The sequence below is a fragment of the Anabrus simplex genome, chromosome 1 (genome assembly GCF_040414725.1).
Source record: "Anabrus simplex isolate iqAnaSimp1 chromosome 1, ASM4041472v1, whole genome shotgun sequence".
Lineage (NCBI taxonomy): Eukaryota > Metazoa > Arthropoda > Insecta > Orthoptera > Tettigoniidae > Anabrus > Anabrus simplex.
In genome coordinates this window covers 1,587,504,140-1,587,520,858 of record NC_090265.1, presented here as the reverse complement: position 1 = coordinate 1,587,520,858, position 16,719 = coordinate 1,587,504,140, and the positions used below count along the sequence as shown (strand labels likewise).

General features: G+C 36.0%; 1 protein-coding gene across 1 annotated transcript in view; it reads left to right on the top strand.

Moving 5' to 3' along the window:
• The window catches only part of LOC136858573 (UPAR/Ly6 domain-containing protein crok), a 110,975-nt gene extending 102,138 nt beyond the window's left edge, over window positions 1–8,837 (top strand). Inside the window, exon 3 of the mRNA XM_067138228.2 lies at window positions 2,311–8,837. Within this exon, the coding sequence (XP_066994329.1) occupies window positions 2,311–2,519 (209 nt within the window). The 3' untranslated portion in view covers window positions 2,520–8,837. The remainder of the gene's footprint in view (window positions 1–2,310) is intronic.
• The last annotated feature ends 7,882 nt before the right edge of the window (window positions 8,838–16,719 follow it).

The window sequence follows — 16,719 nt, the reverse complement described above, 5'->3', positions numbered from 1 at the left end:
ATTCATTGTTGCCACTATAGACAAAGTTCACAATGCCAATACTTTTAATAATGTCTTACTTCTCCAGTTGGCAGTTCTAGGTCAATATTTATATTAGGATTCAGGGGTATCAGACTAGTCTTGGTTAACTACAGCAAAGGTTTTGCTATAGTCATCTATCATCAATACGGAACATGAAACTAACCTACTTTGATAGACTTGGTTGGTTATAAAGCGTTATTAAATTCTTGTTTCATAAAAAATAAAAAATAAATTGAAATTTCAATTCATTGTTTCTTTTGCTAACTACAGGAAATGGGCATCCAGCCAGAAATTACTGGGACATTTCTTAAAAAAAAAAAAGGAACAATTTCATATATACGGGATGTCTGGGAACCCTCTCCATGTGGGGCAGTTGTACTGAGTTCTTGACAGGGCTGCTGCTGCCATTCACACATGTTTATAAGGAAAATATTAATGTACTCGTTCTGATTGTTTGCTTGTCTCCCCACTGGATGACCTATTGACATTCTGCTACATTTCAGAAGAGTTTTTCCTCCATTACTGTAACATTCACAATTATTTCAGCCCATCTGGTGGCCATGATTTTTAAGGCATCTAGTCTATATGGTTTGACACTGTGGTTAGCTGGTTTGAGTCCCATTGCCTCTGGAAAGTATTGAATAGGTGGTTTTATTAAATTTTCCTTGAGATTTTATGCCTTGAGTCCCATTGGTTGAAAACATTTTCGTCATCAGAATGTTGGCCAGCAGGTTAGGAGAGGTTTTGGTATACAATTTCTAATCACTAGATTGCATCATAAAAATCAGAATTCAATTCCAAACCTCTCCGCAGTGTTCATATGGAGTGAGGGCATATGACGCTGTTGAATGTGATTCATCCATTGGATGGGGACGTAAAGCTTTGGGCAGACCCCTTGTTGCTTTTCGATAGGAGTAGGCTATGTGCTGACACTGGGTTTTGCACTCTCCCTACATCATTATCACCATCATTCCACATCCAAATGCGCAGGTCACCCATAGGAGCCAATTAGACAGACCTGTACCAGGCGAGCTGAACATGTCCTCGAACACTCCCGGCACTAAGACATACGATAAGTAAGTACGATTATTTCAGTACTTCATAAGAGGTCCATCTGGAAAGTAAAGATACAAAGGCCAATATGCATTCACATAATGTTCAGTTGACAAAACTTCCACTGTAAATGAATTGCTAGTACATACTTGATCTTTCAACTTTGTTGTTGCAGTGTTCCAAATACTGCATAGTCTGGGCAGTAGCCTCTGTACCCCAGAGTCCTAGAAGTCTGCCATCTGCCTCTTTACTTCAATCACATCTTGGCTTCTTCCTTCAACTCATCATCATCATTGAATCTTTGTCGGCCAAAGCATTTCTTTGGGTAAAGAAAGAAATGAATATCTTTGGGCACAAGATCACAAACGCCTGCCATTCATGTGATCAAGAATATTGGTCCTGCCATCAGAGATTCTCAATAATACTTTCTCTTCATAATGTTCCCATAAGCACCAACAGAGTGTGCCATTGAATTTAAGCTGGCATTCAATTTTCACAATTTTAAAAAAAGTATCATGTAATGCACCTCACATTTGGCTTGTTTCTGGATCAGTGTAACCATTTCCAGCACATTTTACTCGAACAAGACTTAGCGTACCACTGCTGGATGAACCTGTGGAGAAAGTGAAGGATCATGGTCAGAGCCAGTGTATCCACAGGACACATTACAAATTTACCCTTCAGTCTAATACAACATCTTTACAGTATTTTATGGACACACCTTTTATAACATGACTGCTGTTTCACAAAGCCATGAGGTTTGTAACAAATCATCTGATATTATTTACTGGATAGCTTATATTAGTTTTTATAAGGATTCTAATATTAAATGAGATCTTGCACCCATGTGTCTGGAAACAGCTGTTGCATAAGAAAGTATAGATGTGCATACTTGTTCAAATGCCCCTTGTGTGCCTTTGTGACTCTTCCCTGGGCTGCCAGACTGCTTGAATATAGAAAATATGTGATAAAATTAGACAGCAGTTTCTGCCATGATAGAATTTCAGGGCACTTGTAAAACGCTTCAGTCAAACTCTCATTGTGTCCATAAGATTCCGTAACTGGATTGTAGGATAATTCTCCATTTATTGCTACAAGAGTTGAAGTGTCAGTTTTTTGTTCCCAGAGGATAAAAATGTCATGTTATTTTGATATTGTAATCAATTATTTAATTACTCATTAATTTTATTTTAAATACCAGTATATGCTTACTTACACAGTTCTTATTCATTTCAGACAAACCAGAGAAAAGAGTGATCCGTTCCTGTGGCTGGGATGATTCCAGCTACAAGGGTCGTTGCTATCAACGATCAGGGTTTGGAGGTCGACAGGAAGTGTGTGCTTGTGAGCAAGACTACTGCAATGGTGCACCCAGCATACCTCAGGCACTCACCACTCTCAGTGCAACCACAGTCCTCTATGCTCTTCACAGGGTTCTGTTCTGAGCAGCCAACATCTGGGAAACTCATATGCTGCAGTTGTAATTTTAACATTATTTTTAGTGCTGAAGTACTGAATTACTGAATTCAACTTTATGTGAACATTAATATCCATATTGCTCTGAGGTACCGTATGTCACTGAACACATTTATTTCTTTAGCCTTGCACCACACTCCCATTAAGTTATTCTTCCAATTGTACAAATCTTGTTAATTTTATCTTTTTTCACTCTCTGTTGTATTGTGAAGTTCATTAACCACTGTTCAGCAGCTCTTGGGTCATTCATAATTGCCTTACAATGGGAGTACCAAAGAAAAAATAAGAAGTAGGACTGGAATTGTGCCCATATCATCTGGTTTCATTCTAGCTAATTTAACCAATTCAGCTATCTTCCCTCTCTGATACTGCTTCATATATTCATTAGAAGTGTATTGTATGTTCATCATATGAGTACTGTACTCTTAATTTATTAATAGAATCTACAGTTACAAGCTCGATTTCCTTGTACAGGTATATTCTTCAGAACTCTTCCTATTTCAGCTTCCAATGAATTTAGTCTGCAATATACTAATATGAATAAAAAATCAACTTCATAGAACCACTTGGAAAAGGGAAGAATTGAGATGACAAATTCATACCTCTACACATGTAAAGGCTAGTTATTATTTACTTTATCATTCACATTATTCACATGCAAGGCTTCCATAGCCTCACTCTTACAAAGTTATTCCTTGTAATTATCTAATCTTATGTTGACATATTGTTACAGTGCAGCATACAGTGGTTTCAGGAATGTAACAACTTTTACTGGGAAAATACTTCATGTTATAGTTTTGAAGCTATGCAAATTGTTGTTATCACATGGCATGGTGATGATATACCATGAGACTACATTGATAGCATTTGTTTTGCAATGTTACTGTTAATGGAACTTTAAGTTTAAGAAACTTGATACGCACAGAGAAAATATTAAAGTACATTTTTGCTGTACTATCTGGTATGACCAAGAACAATGCTTATGCTGTATCTGAACTCTTGCCTTTGTGCCAGTCATGTAATGACAAGAAAATAACTTGTATCAGTTTCATGTCAGTGCAAAGAACAATGTGACAACACCTCTTTCCCATCCTTAATGTTGGTTGATCCCCTAGTGTGCCTTACACAGTTTGTTCCAGAATCCTTAGTGGAATATTTCCCTATTTTTAAAACAAAAGCTCCTTATAAATTATGAGTATGGTATATTCAAAGCTAACAGTTCAGACTGAATAACAGAGTATTTAAATGAGTGGAAAAATAACTAACAAAATAATCTTGGTCATATAAGATAACAGCTTCTTTGCTTTTTGTTTTGTTATTGTTATAAATTTGAAAATAAATTTCTAATTGAAAAGCATCATACTACATTACCATTTATTTTTAATTTAATCCCTAAAAACCAAAATCCATCCAGTTATTTTAAGAATATTGATAAAATGAATTGTTTCTGTAGATTAATTTAATATCATATCTGTACAATAATTTGTACTATGAAATCTTATATTGTTAACATAACTTGAGAAAAGTTGTTTTTTGGAATATCCAGTTAAAAGCAGGCCTACAGTAAAGTTCATTTGCAGTATAATATGGCAAATAGAAGAGAAGCCTCATCATCTTATAAATATTATTGCAGGTCATACATGTTATGGCAGTCAAGTTATGTTGTCATTTCTTTAAGACTGATATGTTGTGTTATTGCAGTTATAGGCTTCTCTTCTCGATACACTGCATGGACTTCTAACTAGATATTCAAGCTCTTTATAATTAGCATTTTCCTGTGGTTCTCTGTTTTTTAAGTTAGGAGTTTGGATTTACTAAGTCAGGACCAAATGAAGCAAAGAGATTTGTAGGAGAACAAAGCATGTTGAATGTACACATTTGTTTCTCTTCTCCTGCCTGGTTGTGATAACTGATTGAGATTGATGTTTTAAGTTAAGAGGGCTATCTTAAATATTGGTATCACTCACAAACCCCCTTAAGAGAGAAGGTTGGCTAGGAATCTCCCCCATTTTAGAAATATGAACTGAAGTGCTAGTAAGGTTGGTTGAGTGTCCTGTAGATATTTATTTTAAAAAATATAAATAAATAAAAAGGCTAGGAAAACAGTTCATGAGAATCTGCCACCCGGGAAACAGATTCTTATTGCAATTGATTGATTGATTGATTGATTGATTGATTGATTGATTGATTGATTGATTGATTGATTGATTGATCAATCGATCAATGATTGAACCTTGTTCAGGCTCTTCAGGATTGTCAGTTAGCTTCTTAAGGAAATGGTGCATCTAGATTTAGGTTCAATGAATTTCAGGGAAGAAAAAGATTACCTCAAGTTCTGTATCGCTTTTTATGGTGCTCAGGAATAAAATGACACATTGAACCAAAATGATGGGGTCAGAAGAAATGGAATATAACAGTAGAAACCAGACAAGAAAAATAAGAAGATTGAGAACGCAAGTGGAACATTCAACCTGAATCCCAATAATCATCATCCACATTCTCACTAATTGTAAACCAATGTGTTAAGAATTCCTTGAGATTCAATCTGATGTCCATGTTCTGTTCTCCTACATGAATGTTTTGATGATCTGTATCTTGATTTGGTGCCTTTATGTACTCTTGAAAATCTTAATAATAACAATTGAGTCTAAATTGGTGCTTCTAGGTTATAGGAAGAAAATCACCAATTAAAATGCATCAAATTATATTGTAAATGAAAACACATTAGAGTTTAGAAATTCTATTTTTTTGCTTGTGAAAATAGAAACTCATTTCTATTGGTCATCATTATATGTTTGAAATGAGATTGACCAAGTTAACTTATATAGGACAGAAAGTTTTCACAGCTTATCTGTAGTATGAATTGTATGGTTTCCCCACGTAATTCCAGGCATTTACAATGAATAGCTTATTGTAAAATAGAACTCTTAATGTTACCATAAAATTGAGTTACTGAAGATGATTTGAGGTAATCTTACTTCATTTGTTCTCTCTTTACAGTATGTGTCTGGAGGTACTTTTATGCAGAACGTTTTAGCTACAAGTAGAGTGTGAAATAGTGTGAGTGTTTAGTTGTAATTAGTCACATTCCTTTGTGAATGCAGTGATGGTTTCTTTCTCTTCATCCATCTTAACTTCCAGGCAACTGTTAAATATAAGCATTCAAATGATGGAATTCAAATTATAATCCCTACATTTTATTCATGTTACCCCTTTTTAAGCCTCTTTGTAGATACTAAAACAATTCTGCAGGCACATGATAATTTCCTTACACTTGTTGATCTGCTGTAGTTACCCATTTCTGAAAAGTTTAACATTCATCTGACATCTCAGAAGATTGAATTCAGACCAGATTAAATGGTGTGTTTGGATTTCTTAGATGATGTTATCCACTAGAGGAAGGAAGATTGTGTTCAGTCATATTACTAAATCATTAAGTACTAAAATTATGGATGATCAGGTTATAAGTTAACAGAATTTGTAATAATGTCTGTTCAGGTTCAATAAAACACAAGTTACATGCTTAGTTGCCAAAGAGGAATCATTTTATTAATATTAGCTAAAAGTGTAAATATTGTATTACGTATGTGTTTGTCGTTACAGTCTAATCATTATATATTGCAAAGATGATTTCTGCAAATTACAGTGAGAGAAAACAACAACAACAAAGTTCTTCTAGTTTCATACTTCTTGTAGTTTATATTCCAAGTTGTGGAATGCTTTGATATAAGTTATGCATATTTATGAATACAGAAAAATATTTTATTTTTTAATTTTTATTTTTTATTTTTTGAATATGCATGAAAAATGAACGTAGTAGCATGCAAGTGGAATTACTTCAAACAGGAAAAGCATAACCATAGCAGCAGGGAAGTAAATATCACCTTCCTCCTCTGTTATGCATTGTTTGGTTTGGCATTTTATGTACAAGGAACATTTTGTGAAAACAATGGTCATGCTCCATAGGGAATGTGATTAAGAATTAATTTCCTCATTTGCTCTGCAACATAATGAATTCAAGTAACTAATGATGTTCCTCTAGCACATTACGCTATGGATACCAGCTAACTATATGTGTAATGGAAATGAAAAATGATGCATTGTATTTCAAGTGTATCAAAATAAGTACGTGCGTATGCATTTTTTTTTTCCCCAGTATAACTCAAACAGATATACTGCCGGTATTGAATACCCTCCCTTCAGTGGGTCTCCAAACCAACTTCAATGAATTTAATTTTCTCTAAAGTTAGGGAAAGGAATTTCAATCAATATAAAGATCCATTTACTCTTTTAAGAAGAAAATTTGTTGAAAATCAGTGTTTTTGTAATGCAATAAATTTGTAACCTAAACTTCCTGCATGAAAAGTAGTTTTATCTATAGACATCAATCATGCAGCCTAATCCTAAAACTAGAAGTTGTTTACGGAGTAACATGTGAAATATATGTTACTCTCTAGAACGGAGGCTGAAATTATGGGTAAAATAAGGTAATGACCCTTGGTCCTGGTTAGGAAAAAGGTCAATGAAAAATCAAGTTTCAGAGGCTATCATAAGAAAGGCTGAGTGGTTACCTTTTCCTACTTGAAGAATTTAAGGATTAATTTACTGAAGTAGATGAGACAGATCAATGCTTATGCTCTTCCATGTAAAGGCTTTTAACACCAGTTATTACATGATTTTCATGAAACTTGTTATGACTACCTGAAAGCATCCTTTCTGGTTAATTAATAGATAAAAATATTGTTGAACTTCTTGCAACACTGGAAGGCAGGTCTGTGCACTTGTCCAGCCACGTTAAATCTGTTTGTTTGTATGAAACAAATAGGTAAAGTTATAGAAATACATTATATGCTTGTTCAAACAATCTTTCATGTTGAAAGTACAGCTGTTAAGTTACAGTAGAATTTTTATTTTGGAATAGAAAAATAAACATTTGACAACTGTTGCATATAAGCCTACTATATTTTGTGTGAAATATTTACTATGTACATTGAAATACTTCCATTTTATCAAACTACAGCTTCATTCTAAGCAAACCACACTTCTAACAATGAAAATGTTAGATAGACAACCACAGTGATAATTTTAAGTGTGGATAAAGGCTACTGGAGTGATTTTATTGAGTATAGTACTTTTAATAAATTCTCATCATATCATGCCATGTTTTGTCCAAAGAATCAGTAACTCTTTGTTTGCATGTTGGGGAGAAATTTGTTTTAAAATCTACAGTAATAAATATTAATCCAGAAAATAACCCTTTATATCTTTTCTAAGCACCAATAAAAATAATTTTTTAGCTATTTTCAGTTCTGTAGGCTCATGTTAAATGGTTAAAACAGGTATTTCTTTCAAATTCCATTGAATCAAATTAGCTGAAAAATCTACTGCTGCAAAATTATTGATTTTTTTCATGACAGTCTCCAAAATCTTATTAATTTATAAACTCTAAAGATAATACCTACTTATGCATTTAATCAGCCTTCCAAAAATTACATGTGACCCATTGCATGGAAAGAGATCCAAATTTAGCAGTGGAAATTTTACAGCTGAGCTGAATAAAAGTGTCTGGCTTTACAAATAAAAAGTATTTATATGATCCACCTTTTCAATACAAAAGGAAAAAGGAGGATCGTATAAAGACTTTTCATTTGTAAAGTGATAACCGTCAATACAGAATGACATTTACATGCAAAAGTGTCTGGGCTGTAAGAATTGCAGTTCTAAGTTTTGACTTCTTGCGCTACGTATGGGCCTTCTTAACAAACTAAGTTACATAGCAGTTCAAGTATTCACCACTCAATGTCATGAAAATTTTGTACAATTGCAGTTTTTTCTCAAAATACAGTTCTCTTCATAACCACAGTCGGAGAGATAATCCACCTGATAGTTGGCCCTATTAGAGAATCAAAAGATTGGCCTCCTAATCAGTTCATAACAACAATATTCCTTTTATCGTTGTTTTAAATTAATATCTTCTGAATTATTGCACCTAGATGCATGAACTCCTTTTTTAAATGCTCAGTGTCTTATGCCAATTTTAGAACCACAAAAATCTCAAAAATGAAAAGTCCTACTTTAGGTCCCTTTCTGTGGAACGGGTCACATATTTGCTTTTTATATGCCAAAATCATGGACTTCTTGTTATAACTGGTGTAAATAATCTGCATGTGTTCATTTTAAGAAAATTTTGAAGACATGTTTTTTAAATACATATTAGCGAAACAACTTCTCTTGTTCTTATTTGTAAAGATGGAAAAATAAACTTCATTATGTTTGTTCTTATTGAAGTCATAATTTTTGAAATCCTGTATTTTTCCAACCCCATTAGTTTTCTTATAGTAAAATTAGAAAGTTTTATACCATGTAGGAACTTCAGTAATTCTAGCTAGTAATACTGAATTAAGACATGACAAATACAGCCTCATACAACTGATGCTTACTTTACTTTCTGTGTCCAAGAGACACATTAAATTCTTCCTCTCCAGAACTCTGCAGCTCTTATCCCTCGGTCTGTGGCAAGGATAAGATCTTCCTGGGTACAGGAGTCGTTCATCTCTTGACATATGAGTAAATGTTGTGGAGTCTGAATATCTCCACAGTCACATCTCGGATCTTCTGCATAACTCCATTTCACAAGATTACTACGGCACTTGAACACTCCCATTCTCATCTGGTTTAATGACCTCCAGGTGATATAGGACAAATGGCTTTCACTACTCGGTACTTCTTTAGGCGTAAACCCCTCTGGCAGTACTTGTTTCCAGAGTGATAAACGTCAAACTTCTGGTTTGGTATAGAGGGGTACTATTCTCTTCATAAAGCTCTTCCTGGATCTTGGCAAGATGTGATCACCTTGCAGTTATACATTGGATGTCTGGGATCTGACTCAATCTTATGTCTCTCTTTCTCAGCTGCCACCTTGCGTCGAATAGCTGGAGGTGCAAGACCAACAAGAGGGTAGATCTTCTGCACTGGAGTAGATCTTAAACACCCAGTAACAATACAGGTGGACTCATTGAGAACTGTTATACAACTGATCATAGAAAGGAAATGTGGGCATAGGTGGAGAAGATTATCCTGGACGCAGAACCTCCGGTAGCGATTCGACATCCATGATATGGCAACTCTGATACAGGAAACGGAGAAATTACTCTATAATGACCACGAACTTTCTGTGAGGAGACAGCACCAGAAGAATACAACATTAAAATTATTGTAGTGGACATCACAACAGATTTTTATAGTAAACAAATTACCTTGTTGGAGCATTTTAAATTGAGTTTATTTGGATATCTTCAGCAAATGACTTCAGAGACAGTAACATTTGATGTCCTGTGTTCATTACCAACATTATGGTTAGAAAGACAGTAGGTGATTTGAATTAAATTTTAATATCTTGGAAGGTATTCTTGAAATATATGATCCCATTCAAAATTCTACAGTTTCCTGTCAGAATTGGAGAAATTTTGTTTTCTCATGACTATGGTTAGAATGTTGATGATGTTATGCATGCTTTCAGTAAGTTGGTTTCTTGTAAGTCTGCAGCAGCTATTTTGGTACATGTATATAAATTACAATCATATTGTTGTTTAATACTCTAGATATTGGATACTGGACTGACACTTATTGACTTGGACTAAATAATCTAAAATCTCAAGCTATAATAATTTTTCACCATGACTTTGTTCAAAAACCATAAGCAACTTTTCTTTACCAAAAATCTACTTACAAAATTCACCAATTGATTTCAGTGAATCAGTCAAATATCTCATTAAGCATATTTCATGGAAGCAACAGGTTATCAGCATTTCCAGAAAAGTATTTGTGACAACTCGATTAGAATATCCCACAACATAATTTCTTGAGTATTAAAGGAACACCCTGTTTGTACTCTGGTATTACCACATTTTGACTACTGTGATGCAGTGTACAACAACCTGACTGCTACTTTTAATGACAAACTACAATACGTGCAAAATGCCTACGATACTACAAGCAGTAAAACTGAATGTTGAGATTGATGAGCAGACAGCCAGATGGCATCGAGTTCAAATGCCTTGTACACGGTAGCTGAGATCATATTACTAATTATTATTATTATTATTATTTTCTGCTAGTTGTTTTACGTTGCACCGACACAGATAGGTCTTATGGCAACGATGGTACAGGGAAGGGCTAGGAGTGCGAAGGAAGCGGCTGTGGCCTTAATGAAGGTACAGCCCCAGCATTTGCCTGGTGTGGAAATGGGAAACCATGGAAAACCATTTTCAGGCCTGCCGACAGTGGGGTTTGAACCTACTATCTCCCGAATACTGGATACTGGCCGCACTTAAGAGACTGCAGCTATCAAGCTTGGTATTATTACTATTATTACTTCCGCCTCTGTGGTGTAGTGGCTAGCGTGATTAGCTGCCACCCCCGCAGGCCCCGGGTTCGATTCCCGGCTCTGTCACAAAATTTGAAAAGTGTTACGAGGGCTGGAACGGGGTCCACTCAGCCTTGGGAGGTCACCTGAATAGAGGTGGATTCGACTCCCACCTTAATCATCATCAGAGTGGTTTTCCATGGTTTCCCACTTCTCCTCCAGGCAAATGCTGGGATGGTACCTAACTTAATGCGACGGCCGCTTCCTTTCCTCTTCCTTGTCTATCGTTTCCAATCTTCCCATCTGTCCACAAGGCCCCTGTTCAGCGTAGCAGGTGAGGCCGCCTGGGCGAGGTACTTATCCTCCTCCTCAGTTGTATCCCCCAACTCAAAGTTTCACACTCCAGGACACTGCCCTTAAGGCGGTAGAGGTGGGATACCTTGCTGAGTCCGAGAGGGGGAAAAAACCAACCCTGGAGGGTAAACAGATTAAGAAAGAATTTATTATTATGATTATTCTTATTCTTATTATTATTATTACCTGCCTGTGATAAATGTGGTTGGTTAAAACTCAAACAACATCATAATCTGCATGCTTTATGCCTTCTTCATCGAATATTCTCCTCATGCTCACCTCCCTCCTTGTACTCCCAATTTCACCAATTCTGAACCAATCACAGTTTCAGAACACTGTCAAAAACTGATAGGCTCTTATCAATACCACCTCATTACACCACAAGATACACAAACTTGTTTGTTATTTTTGCAGCATGACAGTGTTATATACTGCCTGTCTCTCTCAGATGGGCCTCATCTGCTAGTTTCAGGCAATGTTGTCACCTGCATCTACTAGGCAATAGATGAAGTGCCTGGATTGTTGTTCATATGTTATCTAAATATTATTGTTGGAACAGCAATGGCACTCTTTCCCTAAATTCCCTACCATATTATTAAAGATACAATTAACTTTTACATGAATTGCAAATCACAATAGTATCATTCATATCTTCTGAACAAACCAATTCACCTGCCTTCTTCATCCACAACAATATTGCTGCTTGCCCAGATAGAACATAATCCCACCTTTGAATTTATATTGTCAAATCAAAATTATAAATCTCATTAAAAATACACAAAACAAAACTGCAAACACATTTTCAGTTCTTTCACTGAAGAAAACATATAGGGATGTTCACTTTCCTACCTATCATGGTAACTTTGGCATCTTGCAAGGAGGCAGCAGGTGTTGGAGACCTGGTAACAGCTACCTGGGAATGTTTTTGAGGTAACATCATTGCACCTTTACCTGGGCTTATGGATGACAAAAACACATCTTTAAGGGATAAGATGTGTTATATTGGCTGGATGAACTCTCTAGCAGCAGTTTTCACCTCACCACTCGTATTATATTGTTCTTCCTGGGAAACACATCTGTCATTCTTGCTATGGGCCAGTCCATTCTCTTCATGTTGTCACTGCTGATCAGCACATCATCTCCACACTGTACCTCTTCCCTTCTTCCCATTATGTCTTTTTATGAACAAGTTGTCCTGGATACTCCAGTCTAAATCTCTTCCTCAATTCTTCTCTCAAATGTTGTTGATATTGCAGCCTTTTTGATAAATTAATGTTATCAATGGAATCAAGATTTGGCACTCCCACCCCTTTGATACCTTGTATGTACATTGAAGCTGTCGGAGGCAGCAGGTTGTTCTGGTCATCTGATATGTAGTTTACAAAGACATGACCCAGTACCCATCGTAACAACTTTTTGACCATATGAATGACTCGTTTCCACCACCTACTCCACCGGGCTGCAGTCTCCAGTTAAGTATCTTGAGGAAATTCCCCATTCCATGGAATTGTCACTATATATAACATACGGTGTACCCCATCTAGACATGAATTGTCTCAATGCCAACATAAAACTGGACACAGAGAGCGAGGTAACTAGTTCAAAATGAACTGTACTGCCAACACGTACAACATGCACGTGTAAAGATTACTATCCATGATTTTGTATTACGTCTTAGATGCAATGGACTGCTAGATCTCTTCCGACCACTTCAAATGCAGAATCTTCCCTTAAGTTCCACAGGTTCTGTTTCAGCATTCTTTGGTTCATACCTTCTACATCAGAATCACTTGACAGAATGCTATAAATTATCTTCCTTCTGTGGATGATCTAAAATCGTTCTCTAAGAACAGATAACAAGATTTCCATGAGAAGCTTTCAAGTGGTCTTCCATTACAAGTAAAACTGTTACTTTATGTTCAAGTGGCAACAATATGGAAAATCTCAAGTCTTCTTCATCGTTTCTTTCTACTATCTTGGTGTGGATTCTCAACAGCCATTTCTTATCTTGGAATGCGTACATTGATTTGAAGTCTCATCTCTCACACTTTCAAAACATGTTACCGGTATGTATAATTCTCAGGAGTTTTATTTCTGCATTCTATATTTCTATTACTGATAACTCCTTCGACAGAAGCCTGTCTTTCTTACATTTGACATTGTTAAGGAACCAAAGTATCAAAGCCATCATCCATACAATTCTTGAATACCTTAAGAAGTATTTAAGGTACCATTCTTCTTCAGATGTGGGCAATGAGGATGTCAACATGGTAATAGTTCCCTTTTTCTTTCTTTTTTGGTTTATTTCTTCTTCATTTGGCTGATGGTGAGTTGTGGGCTGCTTGTTCTCATATATTAACCACTCTGGCCCCTCCCTCCATCTGGATTCAATTAACCTTTTCACACTGCAGCCTCTTGTAGGCAGATCAGCTGGGTTTATCTTAACCTAGGACATGTCTCCAATCTGCACTGTCCAAACAGGCATGTCAATTTTTAATCATATTCTTCACGAAAGCCCCCTTACTGTTCATTTTTCTTGTTCCAATACAAATTAGAATTGGAATCCATCCAATAATACTCAAAATCAAATCAAAATCTCTTTATTTCCAAATGAGGTGTCTACCTCAGTGGCAAATGGTACACTAAAATACATTTTTGTCAAGCACTAAATTTTAAATTAACAAGAGAAGAAGAAAATTTTCCTAGAATACAATATTATACAATTTACGCTAACAATTTTTTCTATTAAACACACAGCTCATCCTTAATAAATTTATATTGTTTACAAAATTCTACCTATAATATCTCCTGTACTTACAAACATAGTAAACTCATATACAGTATGTGTAATTACTTCAAATAATACTATACAATTGTTATAAGATTAAAATTTACATTGCATTTATTTATTTATGTTTTACCCATTTTGGAACCTAAGTAGCATAACAACCTGCTGCGTCTTAACCAGAGCCCCTTTTGTCACCACTTTTCAGAGTTCCTGAAGGGCATTCACACCTACCGTAGCAGTCCCAGGGCCCTCGAAGTCCCCACTGTACTTCACCCCTAGAGGCAGTCCCCTACTTTGGCTGTCCAAACTCCATAGATCAGGGGATGGAATTAATTTATTCACACACATTTTTTATTTACAATAACCTGCACTGGTCGAATGCCCGCTAACATTTGATTTATTTTCTCTGTTGCTGTTTGTTCTCTTGTTGAATATCTGTACAGATTTTGGAAAAGGATCAAACACTACCCCTGGTAAACTGTTCCACTCCTTCACGCCCTTCCCAATAAATCAAAATTTACCCAAATCGCTTCTGCTAAAATTCCTTGTAATTTTATACTTGTGGTCAGTTCTGCCAATATAATTATTTTGCAACTGAAGCCTCTCACGGATTTCTCCCCATGCTTCTTCTCCTGTATAGGTTCTATATAATCCTATAAGTCTAGTTTTCTCCCTTCTCTTACTTAAAGATTTCCACCCAAGTTCCTCTAACATTTCTGACACACTACTTTTTCTCCTGAAATCCCCTATTACAAATCTTGCTGCTTTCCTCTGCATACTATCTATTTCTTTTATTAGGTATTCTTGGTGAGGATCCCAAACACTGTTTGCATATTCCAATAATGGACGAACCATACTTAAGTAAATTTTTTCTTTTAATTCTTTGTTGCATCCTTTAAGTAGCCTTATTATGACTTGTAACGATCTGTATCCATTCCCAACAATGTCATCAATATGACCCTTCCAGTGCAAATTACTTTCAAATCTCAAACCTAAGTATTTGCACTTGCCATCTTTAGGGATAACTACCTCATCCAAAGTATATTCAAATTCAGTTTTAAAGCTCCTGTTTGTAAATGTTGTAACAGTTGATTTGCCTCCATTAACCTTCATATTATTTTCTTCAACCCAATGCTGGACACTCTCAAGGTCCCTTTGTAATTCTGAACAATCCTCAATGTTATTTATTTCCTTATAAACAATTATGTCATCTGCATACAATCTTATTTTTGATGTTATATTGTACCCTAAATCTTTTGCGTATATTAAGAAAAGTAACACACCAACTCTACTACCCTGTGCAATTCCCTTCCAAGATTTCTCTTCCTGCGATATATTATTTCCTACTTTGACTTTCTGAACCCTTGAATTTAGAAATGTTCTTATCCAATGTATAACCCTTACACCCAATCCTATTCCCTCCAATTTCTTTAATAATATTCCATGTTCCAATCTATCAAAGGCTTTGGGAAGATCTATGGCTATGCAATCTATCTGGCCTCCTGAATCCAACTGATCTGATATGCCCTGCTGAAATCCCACCAGTTGTGCCTCACAAGAAGATTTCTTTCTAAATCCATACTGGCTCCTCATGAACCAATTTTTATCATCACATATCCCTCTGATTTGCCTGCTGCCATTTCTTGATGGATACAGTACTTTTGTATCCATCTCTTGGCACAGGCCAGAGTAAAGTGTAGCTTTCACCGAAGTCCCAGTCTCATCCATGGCTGTGACAATACGGAAGCTGCTGGGGTATGGGTGGTGCTGAGTAATGGCATTCAGAGCACGACTAGTGCATCTGAGTGTTATGAAAGGTGTTGCTCATAGGGTCAGTCGTGCTGCAATAGCACTTTCTGACCCAGTGAGGAAAGCAATGGCAAACTACCTCACTCCTCGTCTTGCCTAGTACGCCTCATTTTGGTGCTGCCATTGGTTTTTACGGTTTCCTTATAACCGCATAACCTTTGGTGGTGCTATTTGAGGATCCAACCAGCCTCTGGGCTGATGACCTAACAGACAGACAGATCCCTCTGATGTACTTTGCTATTAAACTCTCCAGTATTTTACAAACTATACTGGTCAGGCTGATTGGTCTGTAGTTCTCTGGTTTCCTTTTATCACCCTTTCCTTTATAAATTGGTATTATTATAGATTCCTTCCATTCCTTTGATATTACACTATTATTTATGACACAGTCAAAGAGAAATTTTAAATAAGACACTATGTACCACCCCATTGTCTTTAATACCTCCCCAGTAATCTGATCACTTCCTGCTGCTTTTCCTTGCTGAAGCAGTTGGATTTCTCTGAAAATATCTTCATTGGTGAATGAGAAGCTTCTTGTTTCCCTATGTGTCTCTCCCTCTCTATGTTCTGTTAAGGTTTCCAACTCCTGACAATCTTCTACTGAATCTCTGAATTCCCTACTAAATAGATTTGCTTTCTCAGTATCTGTTAAAAAGTGTTCACCCCCTTCTCCCACCATTGTAGGAATTTGGATTCCTTTTCATTTTTGATTCCTAATACTGTATAAGAATACAGCTTTTTCCACTTTCCTTTGTGGTAATTACCTTCTTGAAGTATGCCATTCATATAATTCTCTTTTGCTTCCTTTTTCACTCTATTCAGTTCCCTCATTAGCTGTTTTCTAGTTTCTCTA